Raw genomic sequence first — 24,755 nt, forward strand, 5'->3', positions numbered from 1 at the left:
GACATCACAAATTTGGGAGGAACTGCTGGGAAGGAAGGGAGCCAGGAGTATTATGTATACAGTGCTGATGTATGAAGTTCTCAAACTCACCTATAAATTAAAAATAGCAAATGATGCATCGTTCTTACATGAAACAATATAAAAAGAAAACCTTTGACAAGAAATTGATAATTAACATAAAATGGAAAGTATCTTTACAAAACAAAATAGCAACCAGCAAAACGTCACAAAACTTGTATCTGTTTTTAAAAAGTAAATTTATTATTTAAAAATTTTCCCACCAAAAATTTCCCAGGCCCATATGCCTATACTACTGAATTCTTTTAAAGTATAACAATAAAGCAATATCCCCAAAAGATTTTATGAGAGCAACAAAAACTTTGCTAAAAGAAAAATTATAAACCTACTTCACTCATGGATATATACACAAAAATTTTACAATAAGATTTTCTTATTTACAGTTAAATGGAGACATTTATCTACTCCGCAGTATCAATCATCTAATGGCAAGGTGTACTGGTCTTTTCCACTTGTTTTCTGTACAGACAGATCTTTGTATCAATGAAAGATAAGAGCCTTCTTATTATTTATTCATCAATGAATCTATTTGGTTTTTCTGGTGTGGCAAATGGGTCCATGAATGAAGCTGTGTGAAGAGAATTCTGAGCACTTGTGAGAAAACTCCAAGTAAAGACAAGAGTCTTGTAACCTTTGGTCCTCCATAACAGGGGTTGTTCCAATGTTTTCGTGCCCCTCCCAGATGTAACAACAGGAGTGGGTTTCACTTTGGATCACCCATTACTTTATCCATTATTATACAGATGATGTTTCCAAGCACAGGTGGCCCTCCTGACTATATTCAGCCTAAACTCATGTGATTTACCCCTGTGACTGTATACAACTTGAACTCAAGTGAACTTTGCTCACATGACCTTGCTCTACCCTCAGAATATAAACTATCTAATGCCCTAAATAAAGTTGCCTATTGCATGAGACTTTAGTCCACCTCATTTTTAGGCTCCATTCTCCAGGTTTACACCACCAACTAGAGCTGCAGTACTGGTGCAGCTACTTGGAAGAGATTTGAGGGAAGAAAAGCACAAGGAAACTGCTAGGCTAGAGGAAACAACTCTCTTCTTGGGGAGGAACACACTACTGTGAATAAGGCTCTGTGTGACTGCAGGTACTTGCCTCTTACATGCCTATGGAGAATAGAAAGCCATTGCTGTGATTCCTCCTCCCTGTTCAAGTAACCACTTTTGGAAAGACACCCACTTTCTAATTGGGCCTCTTACATTCAGGAATGGTTCTGAAAACCTCTAGCACAGGGCCTGCTCCACTCTATTCCCCATCTCCCCACTTTCTCCTTTATGGCTTCTGTTCATCTTTAGCCCTGCCCATTCCAGATCTCACCAATACAAGTTTGCATAATTTATCTTATGTCTAATATGGTATAGTTATTAATAAAGTTATACATCCTTAAAGAACTCACCTTAGAGAAATTACCTTTAAGATGAAAAGACCTCCTCATGTATATGGTGTCAAGATTCTTAGCCACAGAATCTCATAAACTTCCTACATATTCTTTTTGGGGTAATTTAGGCTGGATTTCAATTGCTTTAGGCAGTTCTTTATTTTGTTTTTTTCGAGACAGGGTTTCCCTCTGTTAGTTTTGGTGCCTGTCCTGGATCTTGCTCTGTAGACCAGACTGGCCTCGAACTCACAGAGATTTCCATATAGCTTTACACTTCCTATCAATGACATTGTTATTCATTCATCTGTTTTTCATTAAAATAAGATTTAGGTTTCTGATATTTATCCTAAACACATAACATGAAATTTTGTTTACTCTACCCAGAATAGCATTCATTACTCATTTGATTTTTTTCAGTAAGTGTAGTAACAAGATTTATAGTGTTCTGAAGCTTATAGTTACCCTGGGTTTAAGAGGTTTGACTGTGGGAATATCAGTGCCTTCAGCTCTCTGCCTGCTGGAATCAAAAGTCTTCCTTTTTTTAGTGGCAGTTTTCTGGCAAATGGGTCCATGCTTTTTCTGTTAAAATGAAAAAATGCAGCATAATATTTTCTTTTCTACAGAAGAGAAGACCATAAAACTAAAAATTCAGTCCAGCTTACACACCACATTAAAAAACCCAGAGGGAAAAAGTTCTATCTTTCCTTAATTAAGCTTTAAAACACGCACGCACGCACGTACGCACGCACGCACACACACCCTACCTACCTTTCAGGAAACTATAAAGAAATAGTATCCTAAAATTTCATCAGAAGTCACTTAATATTCCAGTTTTCACTGTTGCTAAGAATAAGCAAAAATGAAAAAATTCAAAGATACTTCAGTGAAAAGTCCTCAGTAAACACAAAACATAAACATGAGAAAAATCATGTAAGGGGAGACTGATTCAGTCTTGGGGTTACAAAAGTTACCCCACTGGTAGTTGGATTACATACGGTAACATAAAAATAGATTAATACAACACTAACCCAAAATATCGAGTGGAGTGGTCAGATTTGTGTCCTTCCCATACAATTATCCCTTTTCTCCTAGAATTCAAAACTTTTTCCTCCATCTAGAACTCAAGCTTGCTTTCTTCATCTAAGACTTTTCTTGTAGTACGCAATCATCTGCATCTAAATTGTTTTGTTAATAAATCCTAACTCATTTGTTCATTTTAAGCACACATAGTTAAACTTATCTCAGCTAATCTCCAAATAACCAGTTCTCTAGAAAAACAAAATTCTCCCTCCACTACAGAAAGTTTGCTGACTGATGTCGGTGTACTGAATGCACCTTTGTTCCGTTCCCATTTCAGTAAGTGCTCAGGAAATGGGCACTGGGATGTCTGTCTGAGGAAAAAAGGAAGGAATTGGCCCATTTAGTACTAAAGCCAATCATGAACCCACTGTCTATTTGTATTTGTATTTAGCTTTACTTCAATCAACACTGGACTACAAATGCTCTTAAATAAAAAGTTTGAAGATGTACTTGTATGTGTATGAGCATGCACGTTTAAATACGTATGTGTACCACATGCATGCCTGGTATCTACAGAGGTCAGAGGAGGTTGTAGGATCCCCTGGAAAGGAAGTTATAGAGGGTTGTAAAACACCATCAATATGGGCCCAGGAAGCAGGACCTGGGTCCTTTGCAAGGGCAACAAGTGCTCTTAATTGTTGAATCATCTCTTCATCACCTAGAATGTATTTTTAAAATATCTTTTTTTTCTTTCTCTCTCGACACAGGGTTTTACAGTATAGCTCAGGCTGGCCTTCAAAACTTGCAGCTATCTTCCTTCCCTGGATTTCCATGTGTTAGGATTAGAGGTGCTAACCACTGCTTTTGACTCTACTTCTCATAAATCATAAAAGTAATGCTAGTAGGCAACTTTCTAGTAGTCTCACATTTGTTTGTTCTTGGAAAGTTAGCAGTGTATGTCAAGGGTATGTGGTGCCACACTTAGAAATTTTATTATACAAACTGCAGTTGTTTTAAACTTTGACATCATTTAATTAAATATTTAAATCAGGAGGTATATGATTCTTGTTTTCTTCTATAGAAACTAAGTGGCATATTTTAAAAATACTTTGTGAAGAAATTGCTGAATGTACTGACAGTATTTCTAAATGATTACAAAAAAGCCATCAATATTTAGAAGGTATCTGTAATCAGAACATTTTCAAGCATTAATTCCTCCCTATCCTTAAGAGAAGTAGCTTGCAAGACCCACAGTAGACTGTGCCAGAACTCCAATTAGCAGACTGATACTTTAAAAACATTAATATTAAATTACTAGTAACTGCACATTTTATTTGAGGTTAAAGAAGATACAAAGGCATAATTATTATTCTACACATACCTGAGTAATTTTATCAATATTAATTAAACATGTTTCTAGTCAATCTTTATATGATAAGCAGATGAAATTTACACATTTTTAGCTGAATTTTTATATTGTTAAAACAAAACCTTTGCTTTGGATGATTTCAAACACAGGAAGAAAACAGAAAGAGTGACAGTATTTATTCATTATACTGCTCAACAATTCCTCACATTTTAGCAAATAATCCTGCTCATGCAGTACTTTTAAAGCAAATTCTAGAGATTATAACATTTTTGTTAATACAGTCTCATTTATATTCATGAGGAGTTTTGTCTCTTAAATTTGTGTTTTGTGTTTCTATCTCATAATATTCCTACAAAGCTGGAAGATTTAGTGTATAAAAGCAGAGCTCAGAAGTTCAGCCATTTTCAGAGGAAACTAATCTTCAAAGATTACCCTGTGCGTCCTCCATAACTTTTGCACAACTGTCCTCAAGCACGAAACGATCACACATCTACTAGGTTCCAATGCACACAGGCTAGACTCCGCCTACTCACCAGTGCCAATGGAAAGAATGTTCTTCCACAAATCTTGCAGGGCAACAGTTCTCCAACTTGGACAACACCTCCATTTTCTAAAACATAAAATAATCCAATTAAAATCTTTCACAACTCAAACTGCAAAATTTTAACTTTTAATGTTTTCTCTTAGGTCTTAGAGGTGAGTTGGGAGCTCTTATTTAAAAGTTACAATTCAAAATGAGGAAAATCATAAATAAAATGGCCTAAGGCTTAGAGTTATCAGTGATCTGAAATACAACAGTACACACAAAACAATGATAATCCAAGGATAACCAAATTGATACTGTTGGAAACATAGTTTTCTTTTACTTATGTCTACTGTAAAGACAAAGAATTCAGAATCAGATCTAACTTAATAACAGCTCTAAGGCATGAAGAACTATCACTTATGAGTAGTTAATCATCCTGAGCTTATCTGGGAGCCTAGAATCAAAGGAATCCTGTTTTATTATCAACAGATAACACAAAATATAAATTCCCAAAGTTAAGATCATCTAGTTATACTGTGATCAGACTGGGAAAAAGTTAATTAATCAATAAAAGAGATCATCTAGTTATGTAACCTCCAAGTATCCTGTAAATTATTCATTTTTATACATACATATAATACTTATATTATAATCACCCATTAGACTTTTACATTGAGGTAAAATTGGTCCCAGTTAACTAAATAATGAATAGCTAGCTACAATATTTATACCATTAAAGTAGCCTACCATGTACCATCATACAAATTTTATTGCTGAAATGATTCAAAAGAAAATAAAACTACGTTCTTTGGGAAAATATGCAGCTGATTTAATAAGTATTTTATTTTCTACCTAAGTATTAAACTTAAACTTAATTTTACACCTGAACTTTTCTAAAAGTGAACTGCAAACCTGTAAAATTACCCACATATCTTCCTGTTGAAATTTCACTGATTACGAAAGCTCTTTATCTATATAAAGAAAAATTAGAAAAAGTGTTCTGCTTAAAGTAACAAACTCCTGAAAAAAATGCAGTTTGACTCCATAAAATATGTCCTTCAGTCATTAGGTGAGTCCACAGAAAAACAATATAGTGATCCAAAATAGAGCAGCCAAAAGGAACTCAAACGCAGTCACAGAAGAGCTCTTGTTCTCGAGTTGCCTAGTACCCTACTGCCCTAGTTCAGGTGAACAGTGACTATTTGGAATCTCAGGTGGCGGTGAGATGTCTGGACGGTAGTAAGCTGACATTAGAAAAGCAAATCTAAGATTCACCTGATGTTTTCCTCCCGATACTGGCATTAAAATGGGTTACTTAAGAGGAACCTCACCGACTGGACTATGAAAGCTGAAGTAGTTTCCATATAGAACCTCAGTAAGTTCATTAAGATAAGAATGTCTTTAAATTAGTAAGTCAAAGTAACAGAACATGCTTAATAACCTTTTAAGCTTCCTGAGTTTTCATATATTCTTTTAAATATGAAGCAATGATTTAAAAATTAAACAGTATAAATGTTAAAAAAATTCACACAGTTCACTTGCTTAAAAGTATCTTTCTTTAGTTATCCACTTATTAGGTCCATTACAAATCAAAACCTCATAATTTCTGAGGCAGCAGGTATGGCTTAGTGGTAGGTGCTTAGCATGCCTAAAGCCACAGGTTTAATCACACTATACACATACATACATACACACACACACACACACACACACACACACACACACACACACACAGCATATGCACATTCTTTTACCAGTTAACCATTCAGAAAAAAATGAATTCAATTCACTGATATGATCTGAATGGCTATTTGAGTATCTACTGGTTACCAGACACATACTGGAGCACAATGGTGAAAAACAGAATCACTGCTCTCATAAATCCAGCACTATCTACTTATTTATTTCTCTATTCACTCCAGGAGGATAAAATCATCTCTCATGTTTTCAATAAAAAACTTAAAACTTAATGGCTGCCATTGGTTTACCATATAATAAAATCTAATTTGGGGAATTAATTCTCTCAAGTCATCAATCATGTTAAAAATGTCTTTAAGGAAAAATCACTGGCACTAAAAAAACATAAAAAGGAATATACACAGCAGAAATGATCTTAGGCTGTGTGATACACTTCTACAATCCTGGTACCCTAGAGAGGCTAAGATGTGAAGATCAGAGCTTTTAAGGCCAGTTTGGCTTTCTTAGCAAGACCCTGTTTCAGAGGGGCAGGGGAATGGTAATGTCTTAGTTAATTTTCTATTGCTGTAAATATACCATGACCAAGGCAATTTATAAACAAAGAGTTTATTGGGGGGGTTATGGTTTCAGTAGTTAAGTCCATTACTATCATGGCAGGGAGCATGGGAGCAGGCAGGTAAGCATGGATGGTGCTGGGGCAGTAGGTGAGAATGCTCATCTTGACACAACCACAAGGCAGAGGGGGAGGGAGGGGGAAGGGAAGGGAGGGAGGGAGGGAAGAAGGGAGGGAGGGAGGGAGTGAGCGAGCATACAAGCTAACTGGGAATGGCATGGACTTTGAAAAATCAAAGCCAGCCCCCAGTGAAATGTGCCTCCTCCTACAAGCAGACCACATCCTTCCCAAACAGTTCCACCAACTGGGGACCCAGTATTCAAACACATGATGAGCCATAGAGGCCCGTCTCATTCAAACTACCACATTCCATTCCCTAACCTCCAGAGGCTTATGGCCATATCAAAATGCATTTTGTTCAACTTCAAAACTCCCCAGTCCTTCAGTCTCAGCACAGTTTAAAAGTCCAGTCTCTTCTGAGACTAAGATAATCTTTTAGTGGTAACCCCCTATAAAAGGAAAAAGCAAACTACATACTTCCAAACTACAACTTCCAAGTGACAGAGTCAATATTAGGCTGTCTTGGGAGCTCTTCTAGCAATAAAATTAGTCCAAAAGCCTTCAAATTAGGGGACCAATGGAAAAAGCAGCAGCCACATTCTTGGCTAAACTATCGTAAGAATGTTCTCTACCTCAGTTGTTAATATTGTTTCCTTTGAAACCTCCTGAGGCGCCTCCATAGTCCAGTGCTCTCAGCACCACTGTCTTCAAAACTCCTATTAGGATGGCCCATAGGACCTCACCTTACAGCATTCCATCATTTTCCCGGTTCAAGGTCCCAAAGTCTTCCACAGGCCTTCAAACAATATGGCCAGGCCTGTCAGAGTAATAGCCCACTTCTTGGTACCAACTTCTGTCTCAGTTATTTCTCTATTGCTGTGAAGATATTATGACCATGGCACCTTACAGAAGAGAGTTTATTGGGGGCTTACAGTTTCAGAGGGCGAGTCTATGACAATTATGGCAGAGAGTATAGCGGCAGGCAGGTAGTCAGGGCACTGGAGCAGCAGCTGGTAGCTTACATGCTGAGACAGCAACCACAGAGCAGAAAAAGCTCTAGCTGGGAATGACATGGGCCTTAAAACTTCACAGCCTACTCCTAGCGACATATCTCCTCCAACACAGAAGCCACGCCTTCTAATCCTTCTTGACTAGTTCAACCAACTAGGGACCAAATATTAAATTATATGAGCCTATGGGGGTGCCATCCTCACTTAAATCACCACAGGTAATAACCTCAATAAAAGGGGGGAAGGTTTTTCAAAATAAGATTTACCAACATGTGCATATCAATTGATACCAAGACCTACTAAAAACTTACACAAAGTGGTTATGATAAATAAATTAGGTCTCAAAAACCAAAAGCTACATTTTGTTCTATGAAATCATTTAAAAGGTATAACAGTAATAGTAGTACAGCGCAGTAGAAAAATAACTGGAATCTGTCTTATATTATCTAACTTTAAGTTGCAGCTCGCTGGTATAAAATAAGGACATTAAGTTACATGATGCATGTGACTCTTTTTTATCTACAACATATCAAAATATAACAAAACATCACAACTGCATTAGTAGGAAATATGAATGGATAACAAAACACTTCTGTCTCTTGTATTTTTTAAATTCCTCAGATATAAGAATGAATAAGCATATGTGTATGGAAAACAAACACCTCAGGTAGTATGTACTATGCTGATGAAATCACTTCCAAGTGTCCAGACAGAGAACTGAGAATGTCAACGGATCTATACCAAGAAAATGTACTCTTTCTCCTTGTTAGAGGCCATCATCAGTTGAACTAGAAATAACTATGTAGCTAATCATATAGAGAGGCTCAGCTTAGCATCTGTCAAATATGGATAATATGCATTAAATCTACCTAAAATTTACAATTAGGATGTCACATAATAAAATGCTTTACCTTACATAATACTCATACTTTCTGAGTTATGCAAACTCCACTAAGCTCTCCTCAGTGCCAAAATCTAGCAAATCTTAAAGCACATAAAAATACGGCAGAGTTGACATTCGAGAGGTGAAAATTGTAGCAGAGACCAAACCCTGTTGGAAAAAAGCACTAATTAATTGGTGGAAACATGTCAATAAACTTTATTGTGCCACAGGTACCCTGCATGGATGGACAATGATTCCTCAAAAGACATGGGATATTAAATGAAAATTTCAGTGCCACATATAGGATACTTCTTTACTAGTTACTGGTCAAAGAGGTCCTACAGGCCCATAAACCAATGAAGATATTGCCATTGCTCTTGATTGATTACCCACTATTACTAGATGGTGAGACCCTACTGCCAAAGACAGGACAGCCTTTGGTTGCAAGACATGTAGACATCAAGCTAGAACTGACCTGAAAACTTCTTCCCTGATGGCAAGCTTTCAATAGTGCAAAAGAGTGCTTTGGAGGTGTCTTAGGGTTTAACTGCTGTGAGACACTATGTATGGCAACTCTCACAAAGGAAAACATTTAATTAGGGCTAGGTTGCAGATTCCAAAGTTTAGTCTATTATCATCATTGTAGGAAGAAGTATGGTGGCACAGAGGCAGACATGGTGCTGGACAAAGCTGAGATCTCTACATCTGGGGCAGTAGGCAGTAGGAAGAGACAGTGACAATGGGCCTGGCTTGAAACCTCAAAGCCCACCCTCAGTAACACACTTCCTCCAACAAGGCCACACCACTTAACAGTGCCAATCCCTATCAGCCTATGGCAGTCACTTTCATTCAAACCACCACAGGAGGCCACTGGGGGAGAAAAAACACATGCAGTCTTATCCAGTGCTGGGCTCAGGTGTTATACCAACTTGCCTGGCAATAGTTGCATGAAGGATATGAGGAAACCAACTACTTTTTAATTGGATTTCAGGCCTGATCAACGGGATGGATTCATGACTGGTACCATATATCTGGTCAAAAGCCCCTGGCTCAAGGGCCGTGGACTCCAGAAGGAGCCTATAACTGTTGTCTTACTAAACAGATATATTGTCAAATAGTGTTCTAAATATTTACATTTATATCCATAGATTAGTACTGTCTTCAGCTTGGCTAGAGAAGCTTCTTCTCAAATGGGCAGTAGTTTATGTAGAGATTCAAAAGCAGTCAAAGTGCTGAGAATAAGTGACTGCTGAAGGCTTAACCAGGACTCACAGAATATCTCACAGAAGGGTGCTAAGAGAATGCAACAAGTGAAATATGGGAAGGACTGCTATGAAATGCTTTTCTCTGGAAAAGAAACGGACACTGCACTTAGAAGTCACTGAAGCTACATTACATGCATATATATACGTTGAGCCTGGACTCAACGGTTATTAAAATAATAAGGAAAAAATATGAAGACATGGGGATGTGTTGGCAAGTGTCTCTGGGAAGTAGGAAGGAAGAGTCTGGGTGGATATGATCATAATACATTGTACATACATATAAAATTGCCAAAATATAAGAAAAATATTTTACTTAAAAATACTTCAGTATTCTAAAACTCAGAAAACCAATCTTGGTAAAACTTATCTAGCACAAACTTGATTCTGTTAAGAGTTCTAGTATGTATTAGATTCAAAACTTATATAATTATACTTTTATGTAATACTAGTATATAATATTGGTGAGATGTAATAGTTGTAATACTCTAAAATGTATACAATTCATAGGAGAAACAATTTCAAAAGAAATTGTGGAAAACAGAAGCAATTCTGGTGTCCATTATTGTACACCAATTTGCTTACAGGTAGTCGTATAAATTATAAAGAACCACAGCTCATCTGAATCCAACTTTTAGCATGTAACAGAACTCTTGAATTTGTTATATCACTTTCTTCCCAAGATCCTTCACAGACGGTCTCCTTTCAGACCTACTATCTCCAAAACGTCTTAAAATTTCCCTTTTCAAATCATGTTAGACTTCCACATATACACTTGCGTTATTCTGTGCATAACCTTCACCCTCCATACCACTTGAATTATCTGACTTTGGATTAATAAATATAATTTAAAAGACCCAAATTTTCTTAAAGCACTCAAGCTTTCTCTGATTTCCAGCTCTCTCTCAATCAATATCTTATCTCAGAATAATTCTGACTTATTTTCTTAATCTAGGGTTTCTTTTACTGAAGTTTCACTGACCTAGTCAACTACAATTCAAGAAACTAACTTTTATCTTGACATGCTCTCTCAAAGCCACATTTTCATAATTAATGTCAGAGTATAATTATTCAATTTATTGTCAGTTATTGTCAATCTCTTAGTATGTCTAATATACAAGCTCAATTTTTTCTTTGTTAAGTGCATACATAAAAATCACAGCACCTGAGGGCTGGTTCCAAGCATCCACTGAGAGCTGAGAAGGGATGTGGCAGACACAGAGACACTGCTCTAAGTTCCTTCCTAGTCTTAGTTCCCTCTCTACCCAGTCTGAACAGAAACCTGTTTCTCCTTTTCATAAATCATTCTCAAACTCCTCATTATATGGGCAAATGTTTATGAAATGTTATACTAAACAAAGTTAAATGAGTTTTCTTATTTCCTCAATTAAGAAAAAAAATAGACATAGAGTGCTGGTATTTTCTTACACTCATTTCATCAGTAATCCTTTTATACCCAAGAAATACTTAAGACCAATTTCCTGAGTAGTATATTTTCAAATACTGACGTTGTTTGGTTAGTCTCTCCCTCTCACTCACTCACTATACAATTACAGGCACACTTTCTAAGCCTATCCACTAAATTAAAGCAGGCCTCTTACTTGATTCAACAAATACTAGTTGATTTTCTTGCATTTGATAAAATGTTCTAAGACATATGCAGCTAATGGCAAAAGAATAAAATGAAATAAAATAAAAACAAAAACCCTAATCTTACAGAGACCCTACTCTTCAAATACTAGGGAGAAAAGTGAATTGAAACTAATGAAATGTCAGGGGATTAACCACAAAAAAAAATATGGGAAAGATAGCCAAGGCTATCTTTGGGAAGTAGACAAGATCAGGGAAAACTAATAGTAACAGAGACTAAGAAATGGGAGGTAACCACTCACCATCAATCTACTGTCATGTTTAACTACCTCTTTTGCACCCTCATTGACTAGGCTTTTTCATAGCATAAGGTCCTGTTCACAAATCTTTTGACTTTTAATGTTCTTCCTCTTTAGGCTTCTGTATTTCTTCCCAATCCTGAATTCCCCAGGTTTCACCACCTACGCAGGATTTGCAGGTTTGAACTAGATTTCCTACCTACACTCAGATACTATAAGCTTCTTCTAGTTCATTGTTTCTTCATAAATATTGTTTCTTCCCCACATTTCTTTTTTTTTTTTTTTGGCAAGTTTTAAAACTCCTCTAAAAACTCCGCCATTCAATTTCCCATTCTACCTAACCCCAAAACATGGGATTTTGTAAGTAGCTTCTTTTCTCACTTTATTAAGTATGATTTGCCTAGGCAATGGCTCCCTCTTGCTAGTGATAATCACTAAAACTTTCAGGTAAATAATTTCCAAGTTAACTCTGAGGTTTGTTTATTTTAAATCTGATACTTCCAAGAACTACACAAACATATTTCAAGCCAAAGTCATTAAGTCAGGAATCTTTTTTCTCTCTTGTACCAAAAAGTCGTAGCTCATTTTCCAATCTCAGAACTATCTTCCAAATTTACCCTCCCTTTGATTTCCTCTACATTTGCAAAATTTGTTTGTTTTGTTTTTTTTTTTTTGCCCTCGAGACAGGGTTTCTCTGTGTTGTTTTGGTGCCTGTCCTGGATCTCACTCTGTAGACCAGGCTGGCCTTGAACTCATAGTTTTAATCTTCACCGTATATATGCATTTGAGGTCTCTGCTTTTGTTCTAGTCTATCTTGGGCCCAGTTATGTGGGACTCACCTGGTAGGCCAGGAGAGATAGCATGCAATGTTTTAGCTATAACTGAATACTCTTAAGCATCTAACATGCCTCCTTAGTCTTTATCCACTGAATAAATATGTACTTCAATGCACCTGACATTTAACTTATGTTATTTTTCTGTGCATGTTTAACACTTAACAGAGTCAGTGAGGGTGAGGTTTAATGTTTAATAGCTTTGCTTTTTTTTTTTTTTTTTTTGGTTTTTCAAGACAGGGTTTCTCTGTGTAGCTTTGCGCCTTTTCCTGGAACTCACTTGGTAGCCCAGGCTGGCCTTGAACTCACAGAGATCCGCCTGGCTCTGCCTCCTGAGTGCTGGGATTAAAGGCGTGCGCCACCACCGCCCGGCTAGCTTTGCTTTTTATACTGAGATAACTAAGATTCTGATTTGAATAATATGCCCAAATTGTGGATTAGAGAGATGGCCAAATGGTTTATAAAGAGTACTAGCAAGTACTTTTGCTCTTGCAAAGGACCTAGGGTTCCAATCCCAGTATCAACATGGGAGTTCACAACGGTCAGTAGCTATAGTTCCAGGGGATTTGATGCTTCCTTTTGATCTCTGTCAGCACTAGGCATTAGACATAGGGCATGTACATACATGTAAGCCAAACACTCATACACAAAAATAAATTTTCAAAAAATATACATTCCCAAATCATAGAGAAAAAATAAAAAAGACAACAAGAAACAAAGACAACAAGAAAACAAAAGTTTAGATAAAAGCTTCTTTGAACCTTTCTGGCCATTAAAATACCTGAATTCCAACTCGGCATCAAACAAAAGCCACAGCAATGACAAATAGGTGAACGCTACTAAGATGAATAGTTATTCAGTAAACCAGTACACATTCATACTAAGTTAAAACAAAAGATAAGCATTAACAAAGCATGATGGCAGACTTCCACTAGGTAGGTGTGACAATACAGAAGAGCAATACTAAGATAATAAATGCAGCAATCCAGAAGAGGATTGGCCTGCCTAATGTCTGCCATAATTGTTATATCTTAGGATATTAGGAAGGCAATGACAATACTGTCTGTAAGGACAAAACCTTAGACTTTATCACCTCAATCTTACAGATGATAAAACTTGTAAAATATTAGAAGTCCCCAGCTCTAAAATGACTTCTAAGCTCCTTAGGTACATCCAGGGTACACTTTCACAGAAAAAGGGATCAAAGGCTTTTCTCTAATCACTCAAGCTGTGCAAAAGTTCTGCTATGGGTTATACAAAATTATAACAACACTGGTTTAAAATACAGTATGCAATTTAATAATTCACTTTGTGACAATTCCAGAGACATAAAAGTCATAGAAGATCAAAAATAACGTAAATGGTATATGATTTATAAGTAAGCAACAAACATTTACTTTAAAAGAGTAAAAATAGCTTTGAAAGAACTTTTTCAAGAGACCAGTAACTACTTTTAACTAAAAATGTAAGTCAAATGTTAAAGAATATTTTTGCTAAATGACAAAGATACAGTAAGCAAACGTGAATATTTTATACAATACACTGTCCTATGAATTTAAAAAAAGAGGAAAGCTATCAAATAACTTACAAAGTAAAAGTGTGGGTAAATAAATTAATGAATGAAGTCTGCAAAATGTGATGTAATAGGAACTGATTTTTTTTTTAAGGAAGGTGGGGGTGGGGTGGGGTTGAAGCCAAAAAAAGCGCACAGTTTTCCACTCAACAGAACACTCTGAGCTTTTATTATGTTGAACTACTTGAAAATGCCAATATTCAGCTGTTCTGCCAGACAAGAAGAACTATTTTCTTATATTTCAACCTAAATCATTACAATTAAACACATTTAATGATGGCATCCTATTTTGTTAGAAAAAAAAAATCAAAGAGTTAAAGGGTTGGTACTGTTTGACACAAACCAGACTCAGAAATCATGCTCATTCCATATTACAACAGGATCCGTATATTTTATACACACACACAGGCGACTGAATATTATGATAGTTTTCAATTATATTTTCAAAATTTCTGACTTAGATTGCAACACCAATATTAGCACAGATTAAAATGTAAAGATTCTTAGAATGGGTAGAGCTTTGGCTATACTTTTATTCTTTGCATGAATAGGATGAGTAAATGAAACATTGGGTGAATATTTCTTCCACAGTAAATGTTGATCAGTAAAAATCTGGGAAGTGTTCTAAAACACTCTTCATGCACTATAACATTATAAAAATTCTGGAACCCATGTTTCAGCCCTGTTTTCTATATATAGTCTCTACACCAGTATAGTTTTAAATAATTAAAATAAGCTGCCTGCAGAGGCTCCCAAAAAAGATTTTTGAAAAGAAGTCTTTACAATTTCTCATTTCATGTAAAGTTGAATGGTACATCAAGACCTTTGCAGGTCATAATAAACTGGAGCTGGGCCCATATGTGGTCAACTGGAATTCTTTATCGCCTTCAAGGTGTTTGGTGAGGGCTTCACTGCAAAATAAAACTATGAAATAAAAATCCATAATCATATTATTGCATTTTCTTTCTGGTGCACTTAAATCACTGAAAAAAGTTATCAGTTACCACTTTTCACTTCATATCACGTCCTGAAATAACTATCTTTAATACAAGAAAATGAAGGGCTCGGTGCCCCTGCTCATTCCAAGTACGTTAAGTGGTGGAATTTTTTTTTAAGAAAAAAAAAAAAAAACAGGATCCAAAAATTCTGAAAGCTTGTTTATCATAAATGTATACTGTCATTTTTTTAATCTTGAAGCTGTTGCTACCACTGCTAGGTTGTTTTTTTGTTTTCTTTCCTCCTTTTGTTTTTTAAGCGAATGTTGTCCTCAGACGGGATTAAAATGGATGAAAAGGGAGAAAAAGTGAAAGAATTGGGAACAAAGCAAAATCTGAAGCCATGGTTACACCACCAGGAAAAAGGGAAGATAAGGAACCAAAGCTGGCTCTTCCCTAGTCAGTCCTCGTGAATAAACCATCAGGCTGGAGCTATTGTTCGCGGTGTAGGACTGGCCAGGGACACTTCCTTGGAGATGCTCTGGCATCCCTCCGACCAGGACGTGGTAGAAATGGAAGGAAGGCCACCCAGGCATGCCCAAGGTGTGTGTCGGGAGCTCGCAGGAGGCGGGGCGAGTCCTGAGGGGCCAGCAGGGGCTGGCGACCCGGACCTCGCGAACCTTAACCGAGAATACAGTTTGCAAAGATAATAAAACCGGACCAGGGACGCTGACTCCCCAAAGGAGACTCGGGGGTCAGGAAGGACCCGAAAATGGTGGGAAGGCCTTGCAGGAGAGAGGACGGGGGGCTCCGACCCCGCGGGGAAGCCGCGGACCGTGCGCCGCTGGCAGCCCGCGGTCACCGCTCCGGCCCCGGCATCGGCGGGCGCGGGGACCTCGCCGCAGTGCCGTCCGGCCGCACTGGCCCCGGGAGTCCCGGCCCCTGTCGCCCCGACCCGCTCGACCCCGCGGCCGCATCCCCTGGCATCTCACCTTCCAGCCCCTCCATGGCGCACCGCCTCGGGCTCCTCCGGCAGCGCCCGCCGCCGCCGCCCAGCTCTGGCTGTAGCAACCCAGCCGCGCCTCCCACACGCTAACATCCAGCTCTCCCATTGGTCCACGCTAGCTGGGGCGGGGCTTCGGAGGGCGGGGCCGCGCCTCGGGCGGTCTCCAGGGAGAACGCTCCCTACACCAAGGTTTTTCCAGCAGCCCTCCCTGGGAGCAGTCGCAGCTTCACTCGGCATTCCTGAGATGCTGCCACGCCTTTGTTCCACCCAGCAGCATTTACCCCCCACCTTGCTTTCCTGCCTAGAATACCTCTGCACCTCTGGAGCTCCTCATCTCCAATCAAAACAAGGATGTCTTTTTGCGGTCTCTAGGAACCGAGTGGCTCTTGTAGCAATCTAAAGGAGCCTAGGTCCCACATCCTCCAGGGTTCCCTTTTTAGTCAAACATCCCCTAGACTTGCTCTGCAGACACAGCTCCCCGCAGCCCCCACCCCACCCCCTTTTTTTTTTCTTATAGACACAGACAATGTCTCCTAGGTGGATTTATTTTCTGTCTGGGGTTGTGAAACTGAGGCTGTGCTAAACTTTGAAAACAATTTCCTCAGCATAAAAAGTTGGGCCCAAAATTAGAAGTGAAACTTTTGTGCTCACACAACCTTCCCCTGCCCAGCAGGGCACTTACATTCAGCCTGCTCTCCTTAGAACTAAGCAAGTTCTACATCTCATCAAAACGACGCTGTACTGAGGAGTTTAAACTGGGAAGCCAGCCTACCAGAGGCACAAGGAGGCCTGTTTCTGTCAGAATCAAAACGTGGGGGTGAAGAACACTCAAAAGGAACTACAACCATTTTAATGGTTTTGCTTCACAGTTTAACACATTTTCCTCCAGACTACAACTTTTTGAAAATTTGCTTAGCTATAATAAACCCTGTTGTTTGCTGATTCCAAGGTATGTGTTGGTAAGTTACCATTATTATTTTGTCCTTTACAAACCTTACAGTACTTTCTTATTGATCTGTCCAATTCAAAGGTTATCCTGTCTTAATTCTGTATACATTTAATAAACAGGGAACTCTCGCGTTTTGTTTGTTTTTTTGGTTTTTTTGTTTGTTTGTTTGTTTTGTTGGGTTTTTTGTTTGTTTGGTTGATTTTTTGAGACAGGGTTTCTCTGTGTAGCTTTGCGCCTTTCCTGGAACTCACTCTGTAGCCCAGGCTGGCCTTGAACTCACAGAGATCCGCCTGCCTCTGCCTCCCAAGTGCTGGGATTAAAGGCGTGGGCTCAGGTTTTGTTTTGTTAAACAAGTAAACCCCAAGGAGTCTTGTCTTTGAGAAGATGCTCGAAGTGCATTTGAATGCAGTAGAGTCGTCTCTTACATAGAATTATGCAGGAAACATCCCCTTCGGGAGTTGTCTCATGAGTCCTTCCCTGGTTCTACTCTGGCCCTTCCTTACTTATGAGTTTCTAAGCCAAGACAGCCTGGTGACCGCCACGCGGGCAACTTAGCTAGCCTATGCGGCTTTTTCTTCCTCGGTGCTTCTAAAACAAAATCAGATGGGGTTGGGGCAGCTTTTACAAGAATATCAAAGGGGGAAAAATATACATAAAGAAAATATGAAATTAAAGAAGCCACTTATTTGCAAATTGCAAGTGTTTCCCCTGAAGTTAAGACAAATATTTAGGTGATTGGATACAACCTTATGACCATAAATCTGCAGTAACATTAATTACAATAATAAAAATAGCAACAACAACAAAGGACATTGTGAGGCAGGCCAGTCAACTTAGGGAAAAGCACTTAGTGTACAAACCCGGCCTTGTGAGCCTGCTCTCCAGAGACGGCAGTGGAGAGAACCAACTCCTAGGTTGTCCTCTGACCTCCACATGTGAGAGCCATGGCACATGCGCATGTGTATTTACATGCATCACCATATAGCACATTAATAATAAAAAGGAAAAAAAATATATCATGTGAAGTATGTTTTGCCCCTCATACATCCATACATTCAATCTGCAAAACAGGTCTACAGCATACATCCTACAATCTTCAGTTTTCAAAATTAAAACCATCTTCTAGATGTCTGAGCGATTAATGTTTTGTCAATATCTGTGCCAGAATGACTAGTAGAGCCTGGATTTAGTCTCTGCTGGGTGTAACACTGAAGCCTACCATGATATCCTATGTCTCTCTCCCCTGCCTTGTCTCCTTCCTGCAGCAAATAAGAGTTCAAGCATTCAGACATGTGGCTGAATACGCATTTGGATAGACACTTCTATACTGGATCTTAATTCTAAAATCATGTTTGCCGGTCTCCTCTGCAGTGCTGGACTCCCAGCGCTTTTATGTTACAGCCATCTTACCTCCTGAGGCTATCCCCCAGTACCAGCTCCAACATAAAGAAGACACAGTCCTCTCTGATTGCCTGTGTTCCTCTCCCTGCCCCCTGAAAGCCTGCATTGTGAATATCTTCCTTCTTGGCACATGTCTCTGATGTCACGTCTCTGTAGTCCATTGCTGTTTCCTCGTGCATTCATTTAGCAAACATTTATTGATTACCTTTTAGGCCTCAGGCTCACCTTTCTACTAGCCAGATGCAAAAGTGAATGCCTCAGGTTTTTTCTCTTATGATTCTAAGCTGTAATCTGTATTCTATTTTAGCTACCAAGTGATGTTAGTAAGTAGTTGATAATGGGACTTTTCTCATTTTCTTACCACACAAAAGGGAAAACTAAGTTAGAAAAATATTTGTCTGCCCTGATCCAGACCCCCAAAGTAGGAAGTAGATGAAATAGATATTCTACTGTGTCTTATTACTTCAAATCTATGATTTGGTCACTTCATATTGTGTTCCCGTCTGTCACATTCACTGGAGCTGTTACACTGCCCTTCTTTACCTTCCGTGGAACTAAGTCAGCTACACATAGCTTTGTGTTTGGAAGCTCCAGCTTTTTGTTGGATCTCACACAAAGTTCAAGTTCCTTTTCAAAAGCCAGCCTTTGGTTCTCATTCAGATCGTTTGCACAGTGCAGCTGAATGAGATTCTGAATCTCAGTGAGAAAACACAGCTTCGTTTAATCAGCTTCACTATGGAGGGCATTTCTCGCATCTGTGGCACCATGGTGAATGACCTGCGATTTGGTATTCAAAAAATAATATATGCATTAGGTAATCATAAGCAAATTATATATTTCAGTATTAAATAAAAAGAAACATGGTACTTATAAGTGCGGGGAGGGGGCTGTTGTAGACTTAAGATGCAAATTTTGAACTGGGTAAGGTTTCTTTGATGTTGAAGTAAAAGGCAAAATCCATTAAATGTTCAGGAAAAAGTAGGAATGGTTGATTATTGCTTTGAACAATCAGGAATGAAAAGCATACTGTAAGAGATGGGAATTTGTCGAGGAAAAGGGTATCCTAGGCAAGACGACACCAAGTAAGAAAGGAAGTTTTGATAACGAGCAAGCTAAAGCCAGCTTCATCTCTTTCTGCTGATGTATAGCTGTATCCTTCTCAGTGGACAAGAGATCCATGCCTTTCTGTTAGCAGTTAGAGAAGTATCTTCCATTCCCTTCTACTTGCTAACTTATTTCTACACAGAAAACACTGCATCTTTCAACCTCCTATTAGGATCCCACCTATCCATCTCTTACAACAAGAACTTCAAATAGATTTAAAATTGCTACTGCAAATCTATTAGATGTTCATTGGGATCTCCCTGTGTGCACTCCAATACTCTAGACATGGCAGGGAGTTTCAAATATATCTCTCTGATCTCTGGGAAGTTCATACCAAGTAGAGGGAGTCCTGCATAAGACATGATGCAGAGCTAAGTCTTAAATGTCATGGAACAATGTCTGGAAACAATTTGCTTTAGATACTTTTATGAATGGAAATATTTAAAAGATGTATAAGATGCAGAAGTTAAATTGTATCTTGAAGAGTATCATTGGAGAGGTAGAGACCACCAAAAACATAATGGTATAAGCTTTATTAGGAATACCATGTCAGCCTGACACATTCTGGGAAAGAATAAAGAAACAAGGGTAGTGCGTGTATACATGTTTCTTATTGTATAATATTTTTCTAGTAGTTCAGGCAATAGGATTTATATATTTTAATGCCAGTTACAAGGAATTGAATTAATTCTATATTCTAAAATATCTTTCTAAAAATTTTGCAATCTTGTCCTTCATTCTCTTTTTAACTCTGTGTTAAAGCACCCTCACTATTAGACACCATTATACTACATCAATGCTTTAAAGCAGTGGTTCTTAATCAGTGGGTCATGATCCCTCCCCCCCAGAAACCATCAGAAAGCACAGATATTTACATTCTGATTCATAACAGTAGCAAAATTACACTTATGAAGTTGTAATGAAAATCATTTTATGGTGGAGGATCACCACAACATGAGGAACTGTATTAAAGGGTCACAGTGTCAGGAAGGTTGAGAACCACTGCTTTGAAGTCATAGAAACCTGTGTGTGTGAGTGATCTCTTCTAACATAAATGGTGCTGTTTTATGAGTTTATGATTTTAATGTATGTAAACAACATTTTACTATACAATTCTGTTTACTTATAATTTTTATTTTTTTTATTTTTCTTTGAGACAATGTCTTGTGAAGCCCTGTCTGGCCTGTGTGGCTGAGGCTGGCCTTGAACATACAGTCTTCTAAGTGCTAGGATTTTAAGTATTCATCACTACTCCCAGGTTTGATTTTAGTTTTTAATTAAAATTTTTAATGTATGTCCAGAGATTCGCAAGCATGCAATACTGGGTTGCTGCTTCTGAATGATGGTTAGGAAGTTACTGATGCATGCATCACCCTTTGCCTTCCCATTGCAGAAGTGAAGAACAGTCAGTTGCCTCTAACTTGCTGCTACAATGGACATCTTTGTGCATGTCCCCTTATGAACCTGGGCTCGAGTTCCTCTTGGATGCATCCCTGGGATAGATTACCAGGTCATCTTTATTTCCACTAATTATGGCCAGATGGTTCTCGGTCAGTGTACACTATTCTCAGCAGCATGTGGAGGATCCACCTCCCTACATCTCATTAATAGCTGCCTTACCTCTAATTTGTATCCATTTTTTTAATTGATGGGCTGATTGATTCTTTATATACATATTCAGATTTGACTTTCAATACTATCTTCTTTGACTTGTGTAGTTTAGATATTTAAGTTTAGCTAATTTATATTATTTAAAATATTTTTTCCAATTTGTTCATTCTGCCTTTGATGATTCATTGAAAAGAATTCTTTTAACGAGACTTCTGTCAAATCCATCAACCTGAGTAGTCTTCTCTGTGCACAGGAGGTACATTTCAAGATCTCACTGGATGCCTGAAAGCACAAGTAATACAAAACCCAAGAATTCTATGCTTTTTCCTTACACATCTCTACCCATGATCAATTTATTTTATAATTAGTAACTATATGAGAGAACAATAAAGGTAACAATAGATCAATTATTGCAATATACTCTAATGAAATTACCGTAGTCTTTACTCCTATTCTGTTATTAAGTAAGAATGAGAATTGTTTAAACATAAACACTTCAATGCCATGACACTATGTCTCATAATGATGATGGCCACTGAATGACTAACTGATGCATGCCACTCCAGGGTGGTGTGCGCTCAACAGAGGGGTGGTTGACACCCTGGTCAGGACAGAGATAGGCAGTATTAGATTTCATTATTCAACCAGGAAAGCATAAAATTTCAAAATTCATAAAAATGTATATTTCATTTCTATAGTATTCCACTTAATATTCCAGGCCTCAGTTGACTACAGATAATAAAATGGGGAGGGAATCATGAATAAAAGAGACTATTGTATATTTTCTTCGTGATTTTTGCATTTTAATTTATATTTAATTTTATATTGACCTACAGGCTAAGAGAAAGTTTTCCTATACATTTTTCTATTAGTGTTAGAATTATCACCTTTACTAACCCATTTGGCTTTTGCTCCATCAGGAGGCCTTTGTGTATGATGTGGACTAGAAATGTAATTGTAGCTACCTCATTATTAGAAATCAGTGTTTCTAAAATTTTCCCTAAAAAAAGGAAATAAACTCAGACAAAGATTATTTAACAAGGAGCTTTGTTCTCAGTATCAGAAGTACTCAGAGAGAATGGATATCTTTCTTGGTGAAATAAAAAAATAGGATAAATGAAGTAAATAAGATGGAAGTAGTTAATGAAATTTAAGTGGTAAGTATTTTTTCAATTTGATACTCATATGGGAAAGGATTCATGGAAGTTTTAGCAAACCTTCTCTTGTTTTATTTCTTTTCTTTTCTTCTCTTCTTCTGTGATAGTTTGAATATAATTGGCCCCCATAAGCTCAGAGGGAGTGGTACTGTTAGGAGGTGTGGCTTTGTCAGGGTAGGTATGGCCTTGTTGGAGGAAATATGTCCCTGTGGAGGTGGGCTTTGAGGTCTCTTTTGCTCAAACTTTCCTATGTATGACTTTCAGTCAACTTCCTGTTGCCTTCTGATCAAGATGCAGCCAGCACCATGTCTACCTGCCTGCTGCCATGCTCCCCATCATGATGATAAAAGACTGAACCTCAGAAACTGTAAGTCTGGGTATTTTTACTATTGCCAAAAAAGGAAAACTCTCTTAATTTAAACTATTTAAATGAACAGACATTTCTTCATTTTTAAAAATCGTATGACTCTTTTGTAAAAAGGACAATCTTTAAATAATACAGTTTCAGTATCTGCCTTTTAATAGAAATAGATATGTGAAAATTCACCCTCAAAGCATATGATAATTACTAATATAATTGATTAGTTGGCTTTGTTTAGAATTAAAATACATAAAAGTGGAAACCCAATGCTTTATATGCAAATAAAATTATATGCCATTAAGTATGTATACAGATGTAAACATCTGAAGCATACTGTTGTTGAAAACTTGTTTACCACATTTTACCTTGACAATACACTGTTCTGCTTATTTATTTCTGACTTAGAAGTATACTGAAAGTAAGAATTTGGCACATTGCTTGCCTGTAATCATATGAATCAATTGTTTGCTGTTTCTAAGAGACCTGAGATTTCTTGAGCCTATGTACATTTGTGTTTCTTAGCAGCTAATGGACAAACAAAGCAGAAATAAGAATCTTATCTACCTATGTGCTTTCGACACATAATTTGTATAGTGACATGAGAACTCTAGATAGTAAATATTGTCACTTATAGCAATTTAATTTACCTAAAACTTATTTAATATCAATTTTAAAAAAATTAGAATATTTTGAAAACTATAGTGGCTATTATTCAATTTTCAAAAATTACTTGAAATTTCTTTGACAGTTAAGAAGTTATTAACCCTTATTGCCTCTCTTATTATGAGCATCAATTACTTTTAATAGCCAAGGTTATTATTGCTTCTAATGCCCCTTACTCAAAGTTGTTCCCTCAATGTTGACTAATTGCTAAGGGCCGTGGGAGCATACATCAGGTGACAACTAGTATTTAACAGGTTGACCCGCCAGACGAATAACTCCCTGATAGGAAGCCCCACTTGGCAAGGCTGTGGGCTCACTGACTGTCAATAATTGGTGGCTTCTGTCTGTAATTTTTCTACTGTGCCACTACATTTCTTTCCTAAAAAGAACACTGTGAGATTTCTTCCACAGCCCATTGGTAGTATGTTTTACATCTTTTGGGCACACATATAATTGTGGATGGTCATGAAGATGATTTCTGCTTAAGCTATATAATTCAGATGAATAGAAATAATACTAGAGTCTTTTTCATAACTGACACAGGAAAGTAACAGTATTCTCAGTTACTAAGACAGCTTTTCACATGTTTAGCTAGACCTCAAAACAAGCTAGCTGCCCCTGCAGAGAATACTCAAGGACAAGTTCTCAAGTGTCTGTTAAACCAAAGTCAGGCTGACAACATTAAGGCATAACTTTCCTGCAGCAGTTGGCTTTCTGCACATATTCCCAATGATACAAGGCTTAAGGTTCAGCCAACTGCTACATGCACTGCCAAGTATTACTAACTGGCTGGTCAATGTGACCTCCATAGCCTGAGAAATGAGAATGGGTCAGGCCTTGAAAATGTAACATCTAATTGTCCAGAGTTTAGCTGTTGAGGAGTGAGTGTGAGTGAGTATGTGTGTGAGGTGTCTGTGTGTGTGCAGAGAGAGCTGGGGAGAAGATGAGTAGCTATGTAGAAGAGAGAGCTTGTATAGCTATATAAAAAAGAGGTGTAGGGGAGAGATGTGTACACAGAGGAGAGTGAGTGAGTAAAGACTGAGTGAGTAAAGACTGAGTGAATGATCTAGTAGTGTGTGAAGGAATGTAGCAGAGTAGAGAGAAGAAATATGTATAGAAGAGAAATGTGGAGCTATATACAAATGTAACTGTATATAGAAATATATGGCTATGCAGGAGAGAGATGTATGTATGTAAAGGGAGATATATAGCTGTATGTAAAGAATGTAGCTATGTGGAGATAGGTTTTTTTCAGAAAGAGATTTCTTAAGTTGAAGTAAAAGAGAAAATTATTGTTAGAAAGTGTGTGTTTCCTTATTTTTCCCCTCAGATAGAAAAGTCTAGCCCTCACCACCTTC

The 24,755-nt window shown here is 37.8% G+C and overlaps 1 protein-coding gene across 2 annotated transcripts in view; it reads right to left on the reverse strand.

Moving 5' to 3' along the window:
- Zc2hc1a (zinc finger C2HC-type containing 1A) overlaps window positions 1-16,247 on the reverse strand; it is a 40,278-nt gene extending 24,031 nt beyond the window's left edge. For both annotated transcript variants that reach the window (XM_059253960.1, XM_059253959.1), the window contains exons 1-3: window positions 16,138-16,247; window positions 4,397-4,473; window positions 1,937-2,053 (exon numbers count right to left, since the gene is read on the reverse strand). In XM_059253960.1, the coding sequence (XP_059109943.1) occupies window positions 1,937-2,053; window positions 4,397-4,473; window positions 16,138-16,153 (210 nt within the window). In that variant the 5' untranslated portion in view covers window positions 16,154-16,247. The remainder of the gene's footprint in view (window positions 1-1,936; window positions 2,054-4,396; window positions 4,474-16,137) is intronic.
- Window positions 16,248-24,755: the final 8,508 nt, after the last annotated feature.

Source organism: Peromyscus eremicus, chromosome 2 (genome assembly GCF_949786415.1).
Source record: "Peromyscus eremicus chromosome 2, PerEre_H2_v1, whole genome shotgun sequence".
Classification (NCBI taxonomy): Eukaryota; Metazoa; Chordata; class Mammalia; order Rodentia; family Cricetidae; genus Peromyscus; species Peromyscus eremicus.